A 24815-nucleotide genomic window follows, 5' to 3' on the forward strand; every position below is an offset into this window, starting at 1 on the left:
ACATGCTAACACATACGTAACAGGTGCCAGGCGCCGTATCACGCTGATACATGCTAACACATACGTAACAGGTGCCAGGCGCCGTATCACGCTGATACATGCTAACACATACGTAACAGGTGCCAGGCGCCGTATCACGCTGATACATGCTAACACATACATAACAGACGCCAGGCACCGTATCACGCTGATACATGCTAACACATATGTAACAGAGGCCAGGCGCCATATTGTGCTGATACATACCAATACATACAGAGAGAGGCTGGGCACCATATCACACTGACACATGCTAACACATACATGACACAGGCAGGCACCAATGCCCACTAGCACAATGGAGGCAGCAGTGGAGTGAGGGCTGGCCACGTACGGAAGCCTGTGTTAGAGTGTAGCCAATGGTATATGTCATCATTTTCCATTGCCACAGCAACAAATGACCACAACTTAAGGGCTTCAAACAGCCACATTCATTTATTTATTTATTTATTTTAAGACGGAGTCTCGCTCTGTTGCCCAGGCTGGAGTGCAGTGGCGCCAGCTCACTGCAACCTCCGCCTCCCGGGTTCAAGCAATTCTCTGCCTCAGCCTCTCAAGTAGCTGGGATTACAGGCACCTGCCACCACACCCAGCTAATTTTTGTATTTTTAGTAGAAACGGGGTTTCACAATGTTGGCCAGGCTGGTCTCAAACTCCTGACCTCAGGTGATCCACCCGCCTCAGCCTCCCAAAGTGCTGGGACTACAGGCAAACAACCACATTTATGATCTCATAGTTCTGCAGCCCGAAGCCCAGAATGGCAGGACTGGGTCTTCTTCTCAGCGTGACACAAGGCTGAAAGGGAGGTGTCAAGATTTCTCTAACTTGCCCTTCTGCCATCTTTTTCTGCCACCAGTTGGAGAAAGCTCTGTTTTTAAAGGCACGTGTGATTAGAGAAAGCCCACGCTGTCTGAGGTCACCTGAGCCATGTCACATATCACAGCCACGGGACTGATGTCTCTTCGTCTCTAGAATCCTTGTCCCCCACCGCCCCCCGTGGTGTATGAAACACTGGGGGCTGCTCCCTTCTCACTCCTCTGTCTTTCCAGAACTTTCCAACCCCCAATCTGCACAGATGTAACCCAAAGCTCATCGTTTGCCCTGAGGTTCTTTTTACTATTTCCCTGGAGATTATATCCACTTTTTAGGCTTTTATTTCACTTTTCAGACAGCTTCTTAAGCCCTGGTCTTTTTTGGAGCCTTAATTCATCATCTGTTGTCATGGATTTGAGCACCGGAGGGCGGCTGAGCTGTTAAGATGCTGTTCAACCCCAAGGTTCCATGCAGCCTATCTACGGAGTATTCATATGTACCCGGCAGTTACGGCTCACACGCGCCTCTTCCGCCCTGCTTTGCTGGCCAGGGCCCTTAGCTGTGTCTTCAGCACCTCGTGCTGGTCCAGCCGTTACTCTTACATTTGGTCTGACTTTCCAGGCTCTCAACCAATACCAATCCACCCTTATATCATCTTTCTGATTAATCTTCTGAAAATGTCCCTTTGAACATGACACCTCCTCCTCAGACACCTTTATTCCCCTTTGACCTTGGGAATGAAATCCCAGCTCCTCCCTGCCCCGCTGAGTCAGACCTGCTGCAGAGCCCAGCAGCCACCGCACGCAGAACCTCCTCACTTCCTCCAGCCGCAGAGACACCGTCCCATAAAACAGCACAAGCCCTGTGCCAGGCTCCATGCTCAGCCCTCAGCCTCCTTAGTTCTCCCAGCAACCCTGTCGGGAAGGTTGTGATGATGATTCCTGTTTCCCAAATGAGGAAATCTGGACATGGAAACGTTAAGGAACCTCATCCGCCTCTCCCCTCCTCTGTGGTCTGGACTAGCTCTGCCTGGCCCATCTGTGCAGCACCGCATATTAACTGCTCACGTTGTTTTTCTTTATATACACCCATGCTCTCTCAACCTGGAATGCAGATCGTACACCTCTTTGTAAACCCCAGCCTGGAGCACAGGGCTGTGGGACAGTCATACAGGGATGTCTCAGGATGCTTCGGATCACAGAATCCTAGCAGTGTACCTAGCATAGTCACACTCAGATGAGAACATGAAGGCCCAGAGAGGTTCATCCAAAGACCCCCTAGCCCATTGGTAGCATAGTAAAGAATACCTCCCGGAGCTCTGAGCTGCAGCGTGAGCTTCCCACCAGGACCTAATCCTGCAGACAAGCAGCCTCTCAGCAGTTGCCTGCTCCTGGGAACTCACATGGCAGCCCTGGTCCTCATTGTGCCACCCTCTGTGTGGGGCAGAGCTGGGGGTTGTCTCCCACCAACAGAACAGTCACCCCCTTTGTCTGGCAGAGGCCTTGGGATGAAGTTCCACGACTGCAGGCGACATCCCAGGTCCCTTTGCATGATCTCCATCATTACGCATGCTGGGTACCTGGGTGACTCCAGGGTTATCTACAATCAAACACCACCCGAAGTTTCTTGCCCGGAGGTTTGCTACCCACTCAGTCTGGCTGAGGAGGCCTTCACATTGAGATCTGTCTGTTCTTCCATGAGCCCAGCACAGTCCGGAGCTCATTTAATGGCACCTGGATATCGAGTCCATCTCATTCTCTACCCCAGCTCTCTTCTAGAAATCTAGAATCAGACTAGTCATCAGATAAGCCTTCTTTAATAGGGGAAAGCAGTAGCATTGGGAACCTTATAACAGCTTTACAATGGCTCTTCTGAAGAACAAACAAGCCCTTGATGCTCTTTAGTTATTGCCAGAATAATACATCTTGGATTGTTCTCAGTGGGCAGAACATTAGCTAAGGCACAGTCTCTCCCTGCTGTGGCGAGTGTGGCTAACGACGCTTGGGTGTGGAGATTCCTGGGTGTGTGTGGGGCCTGCAGCCCAGTCCCAGCATTGTCTGTGCATTACTCCCTAGTCGACCAGAAGAGACTTCAACCTGGAGTGGCTACGTGGGAAAGATGTTCATGGCTGCTACCAACTACCTCCCAAGCCAGGTGTCCGACATGATGCACCAGGACCGGGCCTTTGCCACCGCACGCTTGAACTTCTCCGGGCAGAGGAACATCTGTACCCTCTCAACGTACGTACAGTGCCACCCACTCTAAACAAGACCACGCTTTCATCCATCTGTTTCTCCAAAGCACAAAAATCCCCAAACCTGAAAAGAAAGAGAAAACTTGCCCCAGGCTAGGCACGGTGGCTCACATCTGTAATGCCAGCACTTTAGAAGACCAAGGCAGGCGGATCACCTGAGGTCAGGAGTTTGAGACCAGCCTGGCCAATGTGGTGAAATCCCATCTCTACTAAAAATACAGAAATTAGCCGGGTGTGGTGGTGCGCACCTGTCGTCCCAGCTACTCGGGAGGCTGAGGCAAGAGAATCGCTTGAACCCAGGAAGTGGAGGTTGCAGTGAGCCGAGATCGTGCCACTGCACTCCAGCCTGGGTGACAGAGTGAGACTCCGTCTCAAAAAAGAAAAAGAAAACTTGCCCCAAAGGAAGAGTGAGCAGAATCAAACCCCTGCTATTCCCATCTGACTTCAATACGGATTCTCAGGGGGCAGCTAGAAGTTGGCATGGGAATTTTGACCTGCTGGTTATAACGACGCTGTCTTAAAAACAATTCTTATTTTTCTGTAATTATGTAAAAAGCCTCCAGGTCTGTTTTCTAGGTTCAGACTCCTATGGGGCTGACAGATGTTTTAAGAAGTTGAAAGGAGTTTATTCAAAAGTTGAACATTTTTAAAATTTCACAAAACCTACCAGCAAAGACAGTGAGCCAGTCATCCATTTACCCGCTTTCTGTCTTGGTTAGGGGCAGAGACACATGTCAGAGGGAGACTGAGTCCCATGTAGGGCGCTAATGTGTTCGCTAGCTACTGCTTTTCACAGAGTTACAACATCTACACTCATTTGCCTCATCCACACTATTGCGTTCAAAGACAAGAAATAATCCTGAAAGTAGATCCCAAGGCCAGAATGCAAAGGAATAGCCAGAAGCCCAGACCAGATCAGTGGGCTAAGGGTTTGTCAAAGGCAGAATCTGGTGACAGCTAGGGTGAGGGGGGCTCTGTCATTGGAAGCGAACCCGTCACCCATCTCCGTTGTCATCACAGTTTATGTTTTCCTTGGCCCTTAGGATCCAGAAGTTGCCACGGCTGCTAGTTGCATCATCCAATGGACACCTTTATATCTACAATTTGGATCCTCAGGATGGAGGAGAGTGTGTCTTAATCAAAACCCACAGGTGAAGAGACTGCTTTTCAAAAGGCAGCTTCTGTCAAGAGCTGGTTGCGTAGAGCTGTCCCTTCACCAAGAACAACGACAAGCTTCAATGCCCTTGCTTTGATGTGTTCTTCACTGGCAGTCTCAGTGGCAAACCTCTAGTGGGCTACTGCTTCGCACTGGGCTCTGTGTCAGGCGCCCTCAGCCTGTGGTAGTCATCTGGAAAAGTGCCAGGATTAATAACACACAGGATGGTCCCCCCTCGGCCTGTCCTCCTAACATGGCCCCGAGCCCACAGTGGGCATTCAAACATATTCCCTGCCACCAGGCGCAGTGGCTCACACCTGTAATCCCAGCATTTTGGGAGGCCGAAGCGGGCGGATGGCTTGAGTCCAGGAATTCAAGACCAGCCTGGGCAACATGGTGAAACCCCATCTGTACCAAAAACAAATACAAAAATTAGCTGGATGTGGTGGCACACACCTGTAGTCCTAGCTAGTCGGGAGGCTTAGGAGGGAGAATCACCTGAGCCTGGAAAGGTTGAGGCTGCAGTGAGCCATGATCACACCACTGGGCTCCAGCCTGGGCAACAGAATGAGACCCTGCCTCAAAAAAAAAAAAATCTGTTCCCTGCGTGGAATTGAAAAGTGCTCTACCAGGCACGTTGACTCATGACTCATGCCTATAATCCCAATACTTTGGGAGGCCAAGGAGGGCGGATGGTTTGAGCTCAGGAGTTTGAGACCAGCCTGAGCAACATGGGGAAACCCTATCCTTACAAAAAGAAAAAATATAAAAATTAGCCAGGCATGGTGGCACATGCCTTGTAGTCCCAGCTACTCAGGAGGCAGAGGTGGGAGGATCACCTGAGCCCAGGAAGGTCAAGACTGCAGTGAGCCATGGTCACACCACTGCCCTGCAGCCTGGGCAACAGAGTGAGACCCTGTCTCAAAAAAGAAAAGAAAACAAAAGAAAAGCATTCATGCCTTCTGTGAATGGGCACGACTGAGCTCTCCTGCTGTGACCAGGGCACCAGAGCTGCCACTGCCCCCCACCGATGGCCACTGCTTGCTAGCATGTCCTCACCTGTGTGTACTGGGAAGAGCAGAGGACCAATCTTTGTTTAGTCAATATAAGAGAAAGGGGCCACTTTGACGGTGTGCAGCTGCCCCTGGCGGTTTCAGGTCACTTCAGGTCATCCTGGCCCAGCAGCGTGTGGCTAGGTCTACAATTTAAACCCACAGAGTTGGCAGGCAGATTACCTGAGGTCGGGAGTTCAAGACCAGCCTGGCCAACATGGTGAAACCCCATCTCTACTAAAAATACAAAAATTAGCGAGTTGCTGTGATGGGTGCCTGTAGTCCCAGCTACTTGGGAGGCTGAGGCAGGAGAATCACTTGAACCCAGGAGGCGGAGGTTGCAGTGAGGCGAGGTTGCACCACTACACTCCAGCCTGGGTGACCTAGCAAGACCCTGTCTCAAAAATAAATAAATAACCCACAGAGCTGAGCACAGGCTTCCTCATGCTTGTCCTTTGGAAGGTGTCCTAGATATATGATGATTTCTTTTTTTCTTTCACCCCCTCTTGATTGTCACAAGTAGCTTGCTTGGCTCAGGAACAACAGAAGAGAATAAAGAAAATGACCTCAGACCTTCTTTACCTCAGTCTTATGCAGCAACTGTAGCCAGACCAAGTGCATCTTCAGCCTCCACGGTGCCAGGTGGGTGGATGCGGGGCCAACAGGGGAGCATCTCCAACAGTGACCTCCCTCCCCTTCTCCCTCTGTCCTCCCTCCCGTTCCCCCTTCACTGTTACCTGGGGGTGGAATGCCCTGCCTCCCCTTCTCCCTTTGCCCTCCCTCCCCTTCTCCCTTCGCCCTCCCTCCCCTTCTCCCTTCGCCCTCCCTCCCCTTCTCCCTTCGCCCTCCCTGCCCTTCTCTCTTCGCCCTCCCTCCCCTTCTCCCTTCGCCTTCCCTCCCCTTCTCCCTTCGCCCTCCCTTCCCTTCTCCCTTCACCCTCCCTCGCCTTCCCCCTTCACTGTTACCTTGGGGTGGAGCACTCTTCTTGAATTTTTCATTTCCTCACAGGTGAGGCCATGGTAATAGCCTTTAAACGTAGGACCCTCAACCTGGCAAGGCGTTGCACAATATGGTCTTTTTCCTAACAAGTGCTGTTAACCCTTTGCCTCTTCAAAAATTGCAATGAGGCCAGGCACAGTGGCTCACACCTGTAATCCCAGCACTTTGGGAGGCTGAGGCGAGCAGATTACTTGAGGTCAGGAGTTTGAGACCAGCCTAGTCACCATGGTGAAACCCCATCTGTACTTAAAAAATACAAAAATTAGCTGGGCATGTTGGCACACACTTGTAATCCCAGCAACTCAGGAGGCTGAAGCAGGAGAATCGCTTGAACCAGGGAGGTGGAGATTGCAGTGAGCTGAGATCATACCACTGCACTCCAGCCTGGGTGACAGAGTGAGACTCCGTTTCAAAAAATTAAAGCTAAACTAAAAATTCCAAAGTGCCTGTAGTCCCAGCCACTCAGGAAGTTAAACTGAGGCAGAAGGATCCCTTAAGCTCAGGAGTTCGAGACCAGACAGGGCAACATAGTGAGACCCTACCTCAACAAAGCGAACTTCAAAGAGGTAGGATGTTTCAGACATCTGAAGTGGAAAGGCAGGTCAGGCTTAAAGACGGCAGATGGTGAGGATTATGGCTTGTCCTAGGCACAGTCCCTCCAGGGGGAAGACAGACAGCCCCTCTGCTTCCTTTGCCCTTTATTTGAGCTCCCACTCCCCACCCGCCTGGTCATGGCATAAAAGCAGATGCCCAGGGCTTGTTTCATGTCTCTTTCTTGGTTTCCAGGTTATTCCGAGGACGGCGGGGCGCTGCGAGGAGAAGTGATTCCTGAGCATGAGTTTGCGACGGGACCAGTGTGTCTTGATGATGAGAATGAGTTTCCTCCTGTGAGCATTAGGAACCCGTAACCGGGCGGCTCAGTCTGTGTGCATAGAAGGAAACCTTCGCCTCATACGAGAGGCGGAGTCCCTTTCCCTGTTTTCTAGTCTATACCAACTAATCCTCTGCTCTGGTATTTGGAAAGCCCTAGGATAGTTGTTGTACTGTGTGCTTGGAATCCTACAGAGTAGCCTTTAGGTGTCGAGCTAAACCCTGATGGCATTAGAGTCACTAATCCAGGGAGTCTTGGTGACCTCCCTCCAGCCAGAGGCCTGGAATCTCTTATTTTGCTTCTGTGCCATTGACTTTGCTGCCTAGAAGGTAGGAGTATGTGCCTTGCGTAAAACTTACTTTCCTGAGGCTTCCGTGGATGCTTTTGCAGAATGCTGCCTTCCTTGTGCAGGAGGGGAAGGTTTCAGAGGGCTGGGCTGTGTGTTCAGGACTCTGAGCTGAGTTGCTGCACTCTGCGGACCAGCTTGACCCTCGCTTACCTGCAGCTCTGACTGGCAGACCTGCACCGCCCCGGCAGTTGCAGACACTCATTAAGAACCAACTGGCCGAGCGCAGTGGCGCACACCTGTAATCCCAGCACTGTGGGAGGCAGAGGCTGGAGGATTGCTTGAGCCTAGACGTTAGAGACCAGCCTGGGCAACATGGCAAAACCCCATCTCCACCAAAAAAAAAGGCAAAAATTAGCCGAGTGTGGTGGCACGTGCCTGTAGTCCCAGCCGTTCTGGACGCTGAGGTGGGTGGATCACCTGAGCCTGGGAGGTCGAAGCTGCAGTGAGCTATATTGTACCACTGCGCTCCAGCCTGGGTGAAAGAGTGAGACTCTATCTCAAAAAGAAAAGAAAAGAAAAGCAATTGTACGCTCTGTGGAGGGTGGGAGGTGCAGTGCAGGAGCTTGCCCGAGCACCTTTAGCTGGGTTTCCCAGCAACCTGCTCAGGCTGTTCCCACAGCTAGGGCCCTGAGCGCTGGCTGAGTGCTGGGTGTGGCTTCTCCCACCACCTGCATCTGAAGACAAGATTCTCTCCTGAGTGCCTGCCAGGGCTTCCTCAACTTCCCATTCTTCAAGCTCCCATCTGGAGTAACATAGACCGCTCTTGTGAGTTTCAGTCAAGACATCCCAGATAGTCAACCTGAAATCGTTGCGAGATGGACGTACTGATTTGTTTTGTTTTGTTTTTGAGACGGAGTCTTGCTCTGTCACCCAGGCTGGAGTGCAGTGGCGTGATCTTGGCTCACTGCAACCTCTGCCTCCTGGGTTCAAGCAATTGCCCTGCCTCAGCCTCCTGAGTAGCTGGACTACAGGCGTGCACCACCACGCCCAACTAATAGTTTGTATTTTTAGTAGAGATGGGGTTTCACCACGTTGGTCATGCTGGTCTCAGACTCCTCACCTCAAGTGATCCACCCACCTCGGCCCTCCTACAATGCTGGGATTATAGGCGTGAGCCACCGCTCCTGGCCGGAAGTAGCGTTTGGGCCAAGACTTGGAGCATCAACTCCTAGAACCAGAGAGGAGCCGCCACTCGGGCACTGAAGCAATGCCCATTAGGCTTTGTTATGGAAATGTCTCCTGATCATGGTTTGTGTCTGTTGAGATTCCAATTGTAAAAGGCTGGAGTGCAGGTCTGGCTTCTTTCTCCGGCAGATCCGTAGGAACCCTCTAGTGAGCACATTTGGCTTAGAAAACAAAGCTGCCGTGGGGCCCCGAGTGCAGGGCCGGGAGCTGTTGTTTGTGATCTCCCACATCGGCTCGTGGATCACAGCGTGAGCTTTTACATTTCTGGCTTTCAAGAGGCAGGTTGTCAGAGATGTGGCTGGCAAGTGAAGTTTGTATCTTAGTGGCGGAGAGCAGTTGTTCTTAAAAATACTAATTATAAACGGCAGCACCTCTGTTGGCATGCTGTCTAACTATAAACCAGGTGTTTTACCTTTGGGTTCTCATGGCCCCAAATGGCCTTAAAGGGTATTTTTCTGCGCCCTCAAAAAGCAGTGGTTATTTACCTGAAGTTGAGTCTTCCAGGAACCAGAGCACTCTTGCTCAGACACTGTGGGGACAAATGTGGCCACTCTACTCTGTCAGGGTTTACCGCATCCAGACACTCACTAGGTTCCGTTTCACTAATTTTGGTAAACGTCTGTGATTACTATAAAACATTATCAGATTCTTCATTGTAATCACAGTAAACCTTGCAACCTCTTATGTTTACAGAATTGGGGTAATTTGGTATTGGCATCTAGGAGGTAGTTCCTTGCCAAAGAACCTGTATAAAATAATAGATACCTTGTGCAGATCACTGATTTGGGGTCAAAAGGAAAAGGGGAGGTGCTTAATTGAAGAACCAGTGAGAAAGTTTGTCCTGGCCGGGCGCGGTGGCTCAAGCCTGTAATCCCAGCACTTTGGGAGGCCGAGACAGGCGGATCACGAGGTCAGGAGATCGAGACCATCCTGGCTAACACAGTGAAACCCCGTCTCTACTAAAAAAATACAAAAAACTAGCTGGGTGAGGTGGTGGGCGCCTGTAGTCCCAGCTACTCGGGAGGCTGAGGCAGGAGAATGGTGTAAACCTGGAAGGCGGAGCTTGCAGTGAGCTGAGATCCGGCCACTGCACTCCAGCCTGGGCAACAGAGCGAGACTCCGTCTCAAAAAAAAAAAAAAAAGAAAGTTTGTCCTGAGGCCTGTGTGCCCAGTCAGTGCCAGGAAGCTGGGCATGAGCCAGTTGTTTCTTCTCCCTCCTAAGGACCAAATGAGAGAAAGTTGGTTGAAATTGCATCCGGAATTCTTATTTATACACAAGAAATACTTCCTGCCAGTGAGAGTGGTCACCGAACAAGGTCCCTAGAACGGGTGTTAGACCCTTGTGAGTATCGGGCAGCCCCTGTGTGCACGGCTGTGTCGTGGCAGCCACCAACCTCTCAGCCTGCCCTCCAGCCTGCAGGCAGATGGTGGTGAGGGGCAGTGCTCCCACTAAGGCACTGTCTCAGTAGCCGGCAGGCTTCTCCATGTCATCACGTAAGGACCAGAGGCACATGTGCTCCTGGGATGCTCTGTCAACATGGCCCATCTCAGTCATGCCTGAATTGGCAGAAATGTTCAATGAGGGATGCTGGGGAACTTCCTCTCTGTGTTCTTATTCTGAATTGTCATGCCTATTGCAAATCTCTGTGCAGAATTCACATCTTTACTCACATTCCTTAAAATCTGCTAGGACCACAAAAGGCTCTTGGAGTCTCAGCTTGGTTAAAATCGCCTCTCTTGCAGCAACGAACAGACAGCCTTGCCTGAGTAGTCTGCTGCAGGAGCCCTGTGAGCCGCCACCTTAAGAAGGCGGCTCATCACTAGCGATCTTTTTAGAACATATACTGACACTTCATATACTGATCACGCTTGCCTCTTTTGCTCTGAGAGCAGTGAAAGAAAAGAGACTTGATCGTTTCTGGTGCCTTAGAAAGCTGCTTCATTCAGGAGGATGAGAAGCTTTTGTTTCAGGAACAATCCAGCCTGTACAAGTCTCTGTATTTTGTGAGACTAGTCCCAATCTTGTGAGCAAGAGTCAGGAAATCAAGCCCAAGGGTATAAACTGACCTTCCCCCCCTTTTTTTTTTTTTTTTTTTTTTTTTGAGATAGTCTCACTCTGTCCCTCAGGCTGGAATGTGTTGGCGTGATCTCCACTCACTGCAACCTCCACCTCCCAGGTTCAAGTGATTCTAGTGCCTCAGCCTTCCATGTAGCTGGGATTTCAGGCATGCCACCATGCCCAGCTAATTTTTATATTTTTAGTAGAGACGGAATTTTACCATGTTGGCCAGGCTGGTCTCAAACTCCTGACCTCAGGTGATCACCCACCTCAGCCTCCTAAAGTGCTGGGATTACAGGTGTGAGCCACTGCACCCAGCCTAAACTGACTTTTTTTTTTTTTCTTGAGATGGAGTCTTGCTCCATCACCCAGGCTGGAGTGCAGTGGTGTGATCTCAGCTCACTGCAGCCTCCACCTTCCCAGTTCAAGTGATTCTCCTGCCTCAGCCTCCTGAGTAGCTGGGATTACAGGCAAGCGCCACTATGCCCAGCTAATTTTTGTATTTTTTAGTCGAGATGGGGTTTCACCATGTTGACCAGGCTGGTCTCAAACTCCTGACCTAGTGATCCACCCACCTTGGCCTCCCAAAGTTCTGGGATTACAGGCGTGAGCTACCGCACCTGACTTTTTAATAGTGATTGAGCAGTCCATGTTTACAAGTAAGATGAGCCTTTAAAAATATATATACATATACATATAAATACATACACACACACAGATATTTTTATACAGTCAGTATTTGCTAGAACTGTGTCATACTTGTCTACATCTGAATAAGCTGGGTGACTGTTCTGTGGCCATGAGCGAGGTCAGACAGAAAAATTCCGCAGTGCCCAGCCTCTCCCTGCTCACTCTGCAGGGGCACAGACCTGTTGATAATGCACCTGCCTACCAGCCTCTTCCTGAGAAGAGTAAGGCCATTCTGTTTTGATTTTGGTAGATAATCTTGTGCCGTGGAAATCAGAAGGGCAAAACGAAGCAGTCATGATGAGAAGCACACCTCAGAAATCAGGACATCCCCCTATCAGGTGGTTTTGGAGAAAACAAGGAAGGTGGAAGAATGGAGTGCAATTGTGTAAGCAGAAAGGGGGGCAGGAATCCCGGGTGCTACACTGCTTAAACCACAGGACCTGGTTAACTCCTCACCAAGCTTCCCACGACCCTGGTTGCCAGTGGGCGTGGGAGACACTGTATACACATTATGCTATTTAAAATATGTTCAAACCATAGTGTAAATGCTAATTAACCATATTGGTATGTAACCAGAATTTTTATATTAAAAGGGGCCTCCTTTTTAAATATATGCTGTGTAAAAAATGTACCTATAGGAACATCTCTTTGAATTGTATTTCTTGTATATTACATACTTAGAGAAACTATTTTAGCCAGGCAAAGTCTTTTTTGGCTGTGACTGGAATCAATCATTTATTACTGGGAGTCACATTTTGGACACTAATAATAAAATCATGGCAATGCATTTTTGAGGTTTTTATATTTTTTTATTTCCTTGTGGTTATAGGGGACAGGAAGAACTCTTTAACATCTCTTACATACAATCGTTTCACCCTTAAAAGGAGAGGAAGGGGATTGGGCCACAGACTTATCCATGGACTCGTCCGCTCTGAGATCTGGAAAGCGACCTAACTTTGGTCTAAATCTGTGCACTGTTTGCTAGAAATGTAGGATTTCAGGCTCCACTCGAGACCTACTGAGACAGAATCCAGATTCTTACCAGATCCTAGGTGATTTGTTTGCATATTAAAGATGGAGACCAGTGAGTACACTGGTTTGTGGAAGGAAAAAAAAAAAAAAAATAGAGAAGCTCTGCCCTAGATACTAATTAGAATGGATTTACACGAAGATGACCAGAGAAACTGGGAACCAGAGAAACAAGGAAACTAAAATGTATCGAATATCTGCTCTGTGTCAGGTAATGTGCCAGGCATTTTCATGTATGCCTTTATTTAACCCTCAAAATCAGCTTGCAGGTTAGGTTAAACAATTGCCCAAGTTCAAAAGCTGCAGCTGGCACCTGTGCCTGACTCCAAAGCCCGTGTGCTTCCCATTAGGGCACACTCCCTGCCCAGAGCCAGCACGGCTCAGCTGCTCTCAGGCCAGCGTGGAGGAGGGACAGGATACAGAGGGGACATGCAAGGCTAACTCCAAAACCAAATTCCAAGACTAAACTAAAGCGTGTGTTTGTAAAGAGGGTAAAAATGAAGTTTGGAAACAAACTTGCCTAATTCCAGATATTCCTCCTTGTGAAATAAAAACTGGTCTGTTATGGGGCTTGACAGCGGCAGGCAATCTGGTAGGGGTTGCAGCAGGGAGTTACTGAAGGGTCCTGGGTGTAATCTGCACTGGAGATGTTGTCATTGGCAATGTCTTGAAGGATGTCTGCAAGAACCTTTCTGACCTTGGGCAGCACAGCCTGGTACTCCGCACCACCTCTTTCTAGAGGCACAGCTTCTGCGATATCGTCTTCCAGGTTGAAAATCAGAGGAAACTTATGCTGCAGCTCAGGCCCGATGCTCCCATCACATGCTCTGGCTCCACCTAGAGAGGGAATGACAACAAATATCTCGCTAACCCTGACAGTTGCCCTATGTTGTAAAGACGAGAGCTGCAAGTGATTATACATTAATGCAAACATACCAGATAACCAAATGTTCCAATGATGGCTCTCTCTGTCAAAGAAATGACCTTGAGAAATCTATTTGCTCCTTCCAGTGATGATCCTGTGGTCCAAAATGTTTTGCTTTTTCATTTCTGTTTTTGTTTTTTGAGGCAGGGTCTGGCTTTGTTGCCCAGGCTGGAATGCAGTAGCGTGATCCTAGCTCACTGCAGCCTCAGCCTTTTTGGGCCCAAGCGATCCTCCCACCTCAGCCTCCCAAGTAGCTGGGACCACAGGCATGCACCACCACACCCAGCTTTCCTCCCCCCCCCCAGAGACAGGGTCCCACTATGTTGCTCAAGCTGGTCTCGAATTTCTGGCCTCAAGCAATCCTCCTGTCCCAGCCTCCCAAAATGCTGGGATTATCAGCAGGAGCCACTGCACCCAGCTTAAAATGATTTGGAAGTTCTCCTTGAACTTGCCTTCAGAGCCAGTAGAACATTCATTCAAGTATCTTTATTGACACAAAATCAGGATATAATTTTTTTTTGTTTTTTGTTTTTTGTTTTCAAGTTGGAGTCTTGCTCTGTCACCCAGGCTGGAGTGCAATGGCACAATCTTCAGCTCACTGCAACCTCTGCCTCTGGGTTCAAGCAATTCTCCTGCCTCAGCCTCCTGAGTAGCTGGGATCATAGGCACCTGCTACCACGCCTGGCTACTTTTTTTATTTTTAGTAGAGATGGGGTTTCACCATGTTGGCCAGGCTGGTCTCAAACTCCTGACCTCATGATCTGCCCACCTCGGCCTCCCAAAGTGCTGGGATTACAGGCATGAGCCACCGCACCAGCCAGGATATAATTTTTTTAAGTGTCTTTAACCTCCGCCCTTTAAGAGTAAATTTGATTTTTTTGAAAATCGATTTCTTGACTACCAATTGGTGAATCAAGTAGAAAGGTAGGTGAGTAATTTCACTTTGGGTTGAAGATGACAGTCTTACGTGGATTCGAATCTGGCTGTGAAAGCCATCCAGAAGAGGAAGGACAAAAATGTTTGGAATGACAGCAGCTTCCTTGGCTCTTCATGATTTCGATGAGTTTTGTGTGTGCGTGTTTTTTTTTGTTTTGTTGTTGTTGTTGTTGTTTTTGCCTTTGCTATAGAAAAAGTAGTTAAGGTGTCTGATGGAAATAAATATAACATAATTAAATAAACAAAGGGAATTAAGGCAAAAGATAGCCCTGAAAATTACAAGAGTTCCTAAACACTGACTTTGCTTCTGGGCTTAGCAGCAGCCAAACATTAATGAGATAGAAACTTATCAGTTGCTCAGGAGAAGCAGAGCTTTTTCTGACACTCAGATCTGACAGAAATTCTTCCAGTGGCTCCTTCTCCTACAGGGGACCCTGTAGGACAGAATGCTCACTGGTATTCTTACAAAAAACAAAACTGACATTAGGATGGTTCCACTGACAACTTCTTATCACATCCTTTACTATATGATGAGAGCAGGTGCCAACATGCAACTCAGTCCAAGGAAATCTATAGGGGCAAAGCCATACCAGCTAAGGATTAAGCCTTCTGGTCCAATCTGGCCAGAAATAAAATTTGCAACATTTAGGAGAATGAGTAGATCTCAAAGCCTTTAGACAACCCTTTATTACTGGATTTCCTCCTGTGGCTGAGAGTCAAGTTATCAGTAGAGATTAATAGTTGTTGTCTTTGCCTTGAGTTTGGAGTAGAATTTGATTATTCTTCATTGCCAGTAAAGGGCAGTGATGTGAGCTTTGACAAACAGTTCATGCTACGAGGAGAGACTGTGTCCCAGGACTGAGGGATCTGCCTAAGATCAAGGGAAAAATCTGAAAGACTCGTCCTAACAAAGTGTAAAACTAAGGCTTTATAAGTTCAAGGGAATTGACTACTGATTAACTGCCAGTGAAAACAAAAATCAACACTCTCAGATAACAGAAATCAGAATTGCTACGATGCATCACCAACAATGTCCAGCTTACAATTTTTAAGGATGGCTAAATAGGAGACTCCCAGTTTCTAGTCTGGCAAGTAAGGAGGTCGGCAGTCATCACTTCATTCTAACAAGTAAAAAGCTGAACAAACTAAAAAACCAACAACTCGGCCGGGCACAGTGGCTCACGCCTGTAATCCCAGCACTTTGGGAGGTTGAGGCGGGCAGATCACAAGGTCAGGAGATCAAGACCAGTCTGGCCAACATAGTGAAACCCCATCTCTACTAAAAATACAAAAAATTAGCTGGGTGTGGTGGCAGGCACCTGTAATCCCAGCTACTTGGGAGGCTGAGGCAGGAGAATCACGTGAACCCAGGAGGCGGAGGTTGCAGCAAGCCAAGATCGTGCCATTGCACTCCAGCCCAGGCAACAATGCGAGACTCCATCTCAAAAACAACAACAACAAAAATCAACAACTCTTATTAGGTCTTTCAGACAAGTGAAGTCACAGGGCAAACTACTGCCCCCAAAGTCAGAGAGACAGACAAGCAAACAGAAAGAATCACAACTTACCAGAGCAGAAACCCACAAGCAGAAACCTCTGCAAGAACCAATGCCAGGAGTAGGGAAACCCTGTACTGTAATTGACAAATTGCTGGAGGCTCAGTGTGGACAAGTCTGAGAGACGAAAAACTCCAGTGGGGCCCAGTTGTCAAGTGCCCCCTCCCCCTACACCCAAAACACACGCACTTTTGTGAGTTTTACCTCCAGGAGCTCAACCAAGTTCTTACAGTAAATATTGGAGAAACATCTCTTCATCCTTCCAAAAGAGGTAGAAGAAAAGTAATTTTTAAATATACCAAAACGTTCTAGTTTTCTTAACGAGGCTTGCCCTCAGGGGAAACTATTTTACCAGAGCTTAAATTACTTAGGTTTTTCTCAGAGCCTAACTGACCTAAGGGTAGGGAGATCCCAGCTGTAGTCACTCTAGCTGTTCCACCTAAGGGGAGGGAAGGGAAAGACTAAGAAGCATTTGTGAAGTTCACAGTCCAAGGATACAGGCTCACCAAAACACTAAGATTCAATAATAACCTACCCAAATGAGAAGGAACCAGAAAACCAACTCTGGTAATATGACAAAACAAGGCTCTTTGACACTCCCCAAAAAAATCACATTAGCTCACCAGTAATGGATCCAAACCAAGAAAAAAAACCCTGATTTACCTGAAAAAGAATTCAGGAGGTTAGTTATTAAGCTAATTAGGGAGGCACCAGAGAAAGGCAAAGCGCAATGCAAGGAAATCCAAAAATCAATACAAGAAGTGAAGGGAGAAATATTCAGCATAAAGAAAAAACAATTAAAACATCAGGAAACACTGGACATACTTATAGAAATGCAAAACGATCTGGAAAGTCTCAGCAATAGAATTGAACAAGTAGAAGAAGGAAATTCAGAGCTCAAAGATAAGGTCTTTAGCTTAACCCAATCCAACGAAGACAAAGGAAAAAGAATAATAAAATATGAACAAAGCCTCCAAGAAGGCTGTGATTATGTTAAACGACCAAATCTAAGAATAATTGGTGTTCCTGAGGAAGAAGAGAAATCTAAAAGTTTGGAAAACATATCTGGGGGAATAATCAAGGAAAACTTCCCTGGCCTTGCTAGAGACCTAGACATCCAAATATAAGAAGCTCAAAGAACACCTGGGAAATTCATTGCAAAAACATCATCGGATAACCTATAAAGGAAAACATGAGACAAAAATACCAGGTATCCTATAAAGGAAAACCTGTCAGGATTAACAGCAGATACCCTACAAGCTAGAAAGGACTGGGGCCATATCTTCAGCCTCCTCCATCAAAACAATTATCAGCCAAGAATTTTGTATCCAGCAAAACTAAGCATCATATATGAAAGAAGGATACAGTCTTTTTCAGACAAACAAATGCTGAGAAAATTCACTACTGCCAAGCCAGCAGTACAAGAACTGCTAAAAGGAGCTCTAAATCCTGGAAACACATCAAAATGGAACCTCTTTAAAGCATAAAGCTCACAGGATCTATAAAACAAAAATACAATTTAAAAAGCAAAAACAAAAAACCAAGGTACATGGGCAACAAATAGCACGAGGAATGAAATGGTACTTCACATCTCAATATTAACACTGAATGTAAATGATCTAAATGCTCCACTTAAAAGGTGCAGAACAGCAGAATGGATAAGATCACCAACCATCTGTTGCCTTCAGGAGACTCACCTAACACATAAGGACTCACATACATTTAAAGGGGTAGAAAAAGACATTTCATGCAAATGGACACCAAAAGTAAGAAGGGGTAGCTATTGTTATATCAGACAAAACAAACTTTAAAGCAACAGTGGTTAAAAAAGACAGAGAGAGACATTATACAATGGTAAAAGGCCTTGTCCAACAGGAAAACATCACAATCCTAAACATATATGCACCTAACACTGGAGTTCCCAAATTTATAAAACAATTACTAATAGACCTAAGAAATGAGATAAATGGCAACACAATAATAGTGGGGGACTTCAATACTGCACTGACAGCACTAGACAGGTCATCAAGAAAGAAAGTCAATGAAGAATGAATTTAAACTATACCTTGGAACAAATGGACTTAACAGATACATACAGAACGTTCCAATCAACAATTGCAGAATACACATTCTATTCAACAGTACATGGAACTTTCTCCAAGATAGACCATACGATAGGCTACAAAATGAGCCTCAATAAATTTAAGAAAATTGAAATTATATCAAGCATTCTCTCAGACCACAGTGGAATAAAACTGGAAATCCATAAATAAATGGTTACATCCCATGTTCATGGATTGGAAGACTTACTATTTTTAAAATGTCAATACTACCCAAAGTGAACTACAGGTTCAGTACAATCCTTATCAAAATCCCAATGATGTTTTTTGGAGAAATAGAAAAATTCATCCTAAAATTCACATGGAATCTCAGAGGACCCAGAATAGTCAAAACAGTCTAAAAAAAAAAAAAAAAAAAAAAAAAAAGCCCAAAGCTGGAGGACTCACACTCCTGATTTCAAAACTACAACAAGTCTACAGTAATCAAAACAGTGTGGTACTGGCATAAACACAAACATATAACTAATGGAATAGAATAGACAGTGGAAATTATCCCTCGCATGTATGATCAAATGATTTTTAACAAGGGTGCCAAGACCATGCAATGGGGAAAGGACAGTGTTTTCAATAAATGGTGCTGGGAAAACTGGATGTCAACATGTCAAACAATGAATTTGGACCCCCAGCTTATGCCACATACAAAAATTAACTGGAAATGGATCAGAGATCTAAATATAAGACCTAAAATACTAACACTCTTTTTAAAAATACGACAAAATCTTCACAACAATGAATTTGGCAAATCATATCACAGATGAATTCAATCAAACATGAAAGAAATAATACTGATCTTGCACAAACCCTTTCAGAAAACAGAGAAGGGAATGTTTCTGAACTCGTTTTATAAGGCCAGCAAAATCCTGATACCAAACCTTGACACAGACAAGAAAGGAAAATTATAGACAAAATCTTAGCAAATCAAAATCAGGAAGATATAAAAAGTATGATACATCATTACTAAATGGGATTTATTGCGGAATGTAAAGTTGGCTTAACATCTGAAAATCAATCAGTGGAAAAAGAAAAAGAATCAATGGAATTCACACCATTAAAAGGGTACATATACAGCTATCTACATTTATAAAACCTCACCAAATTATACATTATAGATCTGGGCCTTTCACTTTGTGTTCAGGTTGCCTTAACAGGTTTTTAAAAAGAAGAACAATAAGGTACACCTGAATTCTAGGCCACATACCAAAACAGACTGGTTGTCTTTTTAAGGTCACTCCCAGTGCATGACCATAACATCATACCCTCATCGTAGAAGAACACATCTTTTCTCTAATCTAATGTGGTAGATGTCAATTCATCTAGCTTATCCAAAAGCAGTTGTAAGTAACTGGAATGCAAATACTAGAAGCAAGAGGAAGAAGGAATCAGAACATGCCGCTGTTTCATCCTATTCCCAGTTTTCACTGATGGATTAAAAGTTCAGTGCTCCCTACCCAGACTCTCTTGGGAAGTTTGGTGACTCCTTAGAAGAGCAGACCTCCCCTGGGTGTTATAATTCGTATCTGATTGTGATCATTTTAAATAGCCCTATTACTTCATAGTAACATGTATGATTCCAACATTGTGGTGCCAAGGACTTTCTGGCAGGACTATTACTTGTGAAATTAACTCAGCCTGGAAGGCCCATACCTCTTAGATAATGTAATATAAGGACTCTAATCTAGAAACTTTTCAACTGAAAACATAACACATATCTGACTGTTTCGAGTTTTAGGTTTTAGAGAATCAAAGATTTCTGTGACATTTTTAATACCCCTCAAGTCATGTTTTGTTTTTATGTCACATTTTCTTCAGGATCACTTATTTACACTCAGGGAAAATCATTTTTTTCTTATATAATTCTTTGAAAAGCTCCAACATTAAATAACTGAATCAAGTTGGAATCTGCATTAGGTCACGGGTTTTCCTTTTTTTATTTTTTGGTTTTCATTCACTTAAAAAAAATTGTAGCATTCCTACTAAGTGTACTAAGCACTTCAAGACAACAAAGGTTAAAGCACTGAAAGAGTTCTGAATTTAGAAAGCTTAAAACTAGTACAGGTTCGGGCTGGGCGCGGTGGCTCACGCCTGTAATCCCAGCACTTTGGGAGGCCGAGGCAGGCGGATCACAAGGTCAGGAGATCGAGACCATCCTGGCCAACACGGTGAAATCCCGTCTCTACTAAAAATACAAAAACTTAGCCGGGCGAGGTGGCGGGTACCTGTAGTCCCAGCTACTTGGGAGGCTGAGGCAGGAGAACGGTGTGAGTCCGGGAAGCAGAGCTTGCAGTGAGCCGAGATCGTGCCACTGCAGTCCAGCCTGGGCAACAGAGCAAGACTCTGTCTCAAAACAAACAAACAAACAACAACAAAACTAGTACAGGAAATAAGACGTGTACCTAAATGACTGGCATGCGTGGCAGAAAGTGAGAGATAACAGAGTTCTCCAGAATTCCTACCCGGCTGGGAAGATAAGCAAGAGTTTTATGAAAGTGGCATTTGACTTGGGCCATAAAAGCTTAAAAGGGTTTTAATACGGAGAACAAGGAAGAGGAGACTTGTTCTTGGAAAACTAAGGCTGGAAAGACAGAAGGACTCGGGATTGAGAGTCTGAATTCGGTTGGCAGCAAGAAGCCACTGGAAGACCCTGAGGACCATGCTGATCCCGTATGACATTCTAAAATATACATCTAAGAGATAGACAGTCACAGTGAACCAAGAAGCAGAGAGACTTCTGTCGGTTTGCTAACTAGTCCTCTAAAATCTATTTTCTGAAACAGTCTATTGTCAAGTAAATTACACTTTCAAATATCTCTAGGCTTCCATTTAACGTTCATCCAAACTGGCATTTAAAGCACGACGATAGGAAACGCTCTGTATGTGAAAAGGAACTGAATAAACGGGCTGAGAGCCCCCAGCTCGCTAGAAATTCAGGTGAATAGCACAAAGACCTTATTTGCACATGGGGGATCCAGAGGGCCTGTGCAGGGACCCTGGGTTTGGAGGAGACGCTTGTCAAGAGGGGCTGAGAACCCCCCAAAGGAGGGGTTCACACTCATTCCCAGAGGCCTGGGTGAGAGTCCACGGGGTCCCCGTGCAGCTGTGCATGTGGGAGGCAGGGCTAAGTGGCCCCTCACTCACCGGTAACGTAGAAGGCTTTGTAACGCTCCAGGCGGACAGTCTGCAGGGCTCCAAACTCTCCAGCTGCCCCGCTGTTGGGGTGGAACAGCACCTGAGAAAGGGTGGCAGAGCTTACTAATAGAAAAATTGGCAGAGCTTGGTGACTCACGCCTGTAATCCCCATACCTTGGGAGGTCGAGGCAGGAGGATCGCTTGAGCCCAGGAGTTTGAAACCAGCCTGGGCAACACAGCAAGACCCCTCCCTACAAAAAAAAAATACAAAAATTAACCAGGCATGGTGGTGCACACCTGTGGTCCCAGCTACTTGGAGGCTGAGGCGAGACGATTGCTTGAGCCTGGGAGGTCAACACTGCAATGAGCTATAACCATACCACTGCACTCCAGCCTGGGTGATAGAGCGAGACCCTGTCTCGAAACAGCAAAACAAAAAAACATGCTAGATGATGTTAGATGCTCCCTGGAAAATATTACTGTCTTTTTCAGGGTCTGCTCTCCCTATCCCTGTGCCCAAACCAACACTGACAGACACAAGCCTGGAGTCCACACCAGCCAAATCCAGGGAGCCTGTGAAGTCGTTATTTTGCTAGTTAATGGATGGGAGTGGGTTACGTCTCTGGAAGAGGAGGCAAAGGTCTCCTAGGTAGGTCAGATTTCTAGGCCTGAAACCTGCTATGTAATTTGCAAAGTCCACAGCAAAATGCAAATCAGGGATACCTTGTTCACAAACCTAAAATTTCATGATGACCACGGCAGAGCTTTAAACCAAGTGCAGGGTCCCTCCAAGTGCGGGGCTCTGTGTGTGGAGCACGAGTCACAGGCCCACAAGGCCACCCTGCCTGAGTTCCAATGCCTCAGGGTCAGGATGGGCCCTGGAGACTTACTTGTTTAACAAGTATTTCCAGGGATTCTGATGCAGGTGACCCTCAGATCTCTTTGAAAGGCTTCTTTCGCATCAAGTCAATTTTCCAACTCTCCCTTGAGCAAGGATGGTACAAAAGAAGGCATCCTTGATTTCCCCAGAATCAGGCACAGCCCAGACTCTGGTCACAGACGCCCACAGCTATGACTCAATCCGACTATATTTGGACAGAGGAAATCTTTCCTCATCAGGTCACAAATAAAAGAATTACCCTACAGAATGGAAACACCTAAATCAGGGTTCTCGAGGGAAGGATGTGAAAGAAAATAAAAGGCCAGCGTCCTTGGTAGTTTGGTGGGTCTGGGCTAAAAGCATGAGACTGCCTTGGTATGAATCACAACCGTATATAGGGCTGGAAAGGCACTTACATGATTCAAAGTTTCCACGAGACTTTTTAAAAAATGAGAAACATCTGCTGGAGCAGTAAACAGCTGTCTCCCCGAGTTTCACAGCTCCGAGAGGATGCCGCCGAGGTAGGGCTCCTCCCCACACCTGCGGCTTCCAGGTTCTCGTGACAATCCCTGCACATATCCAGGGCGCGCGTGATGACAGCAGGTTCCTTCCAAACAGGAAAAGAAGTCGTAACTGAAAACCCTCACTTCTTCCATCCCTGCAGAAAGCCAAGCCTCTTCACCGCAGGAGACCGTTTTGTTTCCTTCTTGAGACAGCAGGAAGTGGGAGATTTGGAAAATCTATTGTCAACTGACACACGATGCACTCGGACATGCAGAAGATGGGAGTGAAGGCTCGCTGCTTCAGATCAGTCACACTACTTGGGTCTCGGTCACAGAAATTCTATGAGGGTGGGCTGCTATCTTCCCACTATTTATGTGGCGTTACCAGAGGCAACTTCCAAAATCCATGAGGAAGCAAAACTGTGGGCTGGCTCATTCTCGGAAACATAGATGGACTTTGGGCAATTTGTCTATGCATTCTTTTTTTTCATGTGAGCAGACCCACCATGGCTTTCTTGTTTATATCAACATAGGAAGGAAGTTGTCAAAAGTACACATGAATCACTGCTCTCCAGATGCCTGGTTCAAATTTCAAAGATGACTTTATCTTCTGCAAACTTGTTTTGCCTTCCTGGTGGCCTTTCTCTTGTTCTATTTTATCTTGTTTTGTTTTTTAAGCACAAGAGCGTTCCCTTACCTTAGGTCCTACAGGGTGCTGATATAGCATCCCCTGAAGGTGGGCTTCTTCTCCATTCAGGTGGGGATGCGCAGCTCACAGCCTCCAAAGGGGGTGGATGGGGGTGATCAGTTTGCCAGCCACCCCAGAGGATGTCTCTCGCCACTAGGGGCCTCTCTAAGAGAAGCGATGGGCGTTCTGGACATTAAAAGGCATCTTGTTTTCTCAATGTATGGCTTCCAGGGGCATGCCAAGCATTTCATGACCTACGGCAGCCCCAGACTGTGTTAGGCTGGGCAGGTGCAGAGCTGTTAGGGGAAACGTTCCTTCGTTGACAATTTCTGAACCTGACCATGACAACCTGGGGCTAAGATACAACCCGACCAGTGGTGATGTTACAACCTTCAGCTTCCATCTGGGAGTCAGGAAAGCACAAAGTGGGACATTTGGTTCTACGCTGTGCAGCCTTCCCCTTCCCGGCCCTCATGTGTCTCCGGGTGCCCCTCACTGCCTAGACACAGACCCATCAAGATCAGAAGCAGGAGGTTGAGCTGATGCACGAATATGCAGCATGGTGTCAGCTGCTGTGGTTTTGAACATCACCACACAACACCCCTCGAGGTTGATGGAGTGGGTTGTGAGAAGACCATCCAGTGTAGAAACGGAGCCCATTATGCGCATGACACCTCTCAACTCTCTTGCTTCTCTCCTTAGCTCTTGGTTACTTGGTTTGCCACAAGGAAGGACGGGATTGCTGAGAAGCGTTGGCATATTGTTTCCAGCTGAATATCCAGGAGTTACTTTGAGCTTCTAGAACTGAAACTGTTTCTAAACCAACTCATATTGGAATCCTTGTAAGTCCAGGATGTATCTGAGGGTGAATATAAATTGTGCTTCTTTAAAAATACATATGTATACATGTATGCATGTGTTACAGACATACGCATCTGTATACACACATGTATGTGTATATCGATAAATGCATGTATATACATATGTATACATGTGCATACACATGCATATAAATATATGTGTATATATGTATGTGCCTGGATATGTGCATATGTATACATGTATGTGTGTGCATGCATGTGTATACATATATGCGCATAGACATGCATATGCATACATGTGTACACATGTTTAGTGTATGAACATAAGCATACGTATATATGTTTATATAGACACATGCATATGCAAACATGTGTATGTATGTATGGTATACGCATGCATATGCATACATGTGTATACATGTATGTTTACAGATGTGCATATGCCTACATGTGTATACATGCATGGTATATAAACATGCATATGCAGGCCAGGCGCAGTGGCTAACACCTGTAATCCCAGCACTTTGGGGGGCCGAGGCAGGCAGATCGCCTGAGGTCAGAAGTTTGACACCAGCCTGGCCAACATGGTGAAACCTCGTCTCTACTAAAAATACAAAAATTAGCTGGGCCTGCGTGCGCCTGTAATCCCAGCTACTTGGGAGGCCAAGGCAGAAGAATCGCTTGAACCCAGGAGGTGGAGGTTGCAGTGAGCCAAGACTGTGCCGCTGCACTCCAGGCTGGGTGACAGAGTGAGACTCCATCTC

The 24815-nt window shown here is 46.5% G+C and overlaps 2 protein-coding genes across 6 annotated transcripts in view; one reads left to right on the forward strand and one right to left on the reverse strand.

The window, feature by feature from the left end:
- WIPI1 (WD repeat domain, phosphoinositide interacting 1) overlaps positions 1 to 12254 on the forward strand; it is a 38602-nt gene extending 26348 nt beyond the window's left edge. Inside the window, exons 9-13 of the mRNA XM_008012001.3 lie at positions 2928 to 3092; positions 4150 to 4257; positions 5838 to 5956; positions 7100 to 7200; positions 11718 to 12254. Coding sequence (XP_008010192.1) covers positions 2928 to 3092; positions 4150 to 4257; positions 5838 to 5956; positions 7100 to 7200; positions 11718 to 11765 — 541 coding nt within the window. The 3' untranslated portion in view covers positions 11766 to 12254. The remainder of the gene's footprint in view (positions 1 to 2927; positions 3093 to 4149; positions 4258 to 5837; positions 5957 to 7099; positions 7201 to 11717) is intronic.
- Positions 1 to 24815, reverse strand: part of ARSG (arylsulfatase G) — a 163791-nt gene that overhangs the window by 9332 nt on the left and 129644 nt on the right. For 2 of the 5 annotated variants that reach the window (XM_008011996.3, XM_008011997.3), the window contains exons 11-12: positions 21169 to 21259; positions 10315 to 13333 (exon numbers count right to left, since the gene is read on the reverse strand). In XM_008011996.3, coding sequence (XP_008010187.3) covers positions 13059 to 13333; positions 21169 to 21259 — 366 coding nt within the window. In that variant the 3' untranslated portion in view covers positions 10315 to 13058. Of the gene's footprint in view, positions 1 to 10314; positions 13334 to 21168; positions 21260 to 24815 lie in introns of those variants that run through there. The other 3 variants (XM_037993321.2, XM_037993324.2, XM_073005092.1) reach the window with 3 other exon arrangements.

This window comes from Chlorocebus sabaeus, chromosome 16, assembly GCF_047675955.1.
Source record: "Chlorocebus sabaeus isolate Y175 chromosome 16, mChlSab1.0.hap1, whole genome shotgun sequence".
Lineage (NCBI taxonomy): Eukaryota > Metazoa > Chordata > Mammalia > Primates > Cercopithecidae > Chlorocebus > Chlorocebus sabaeus.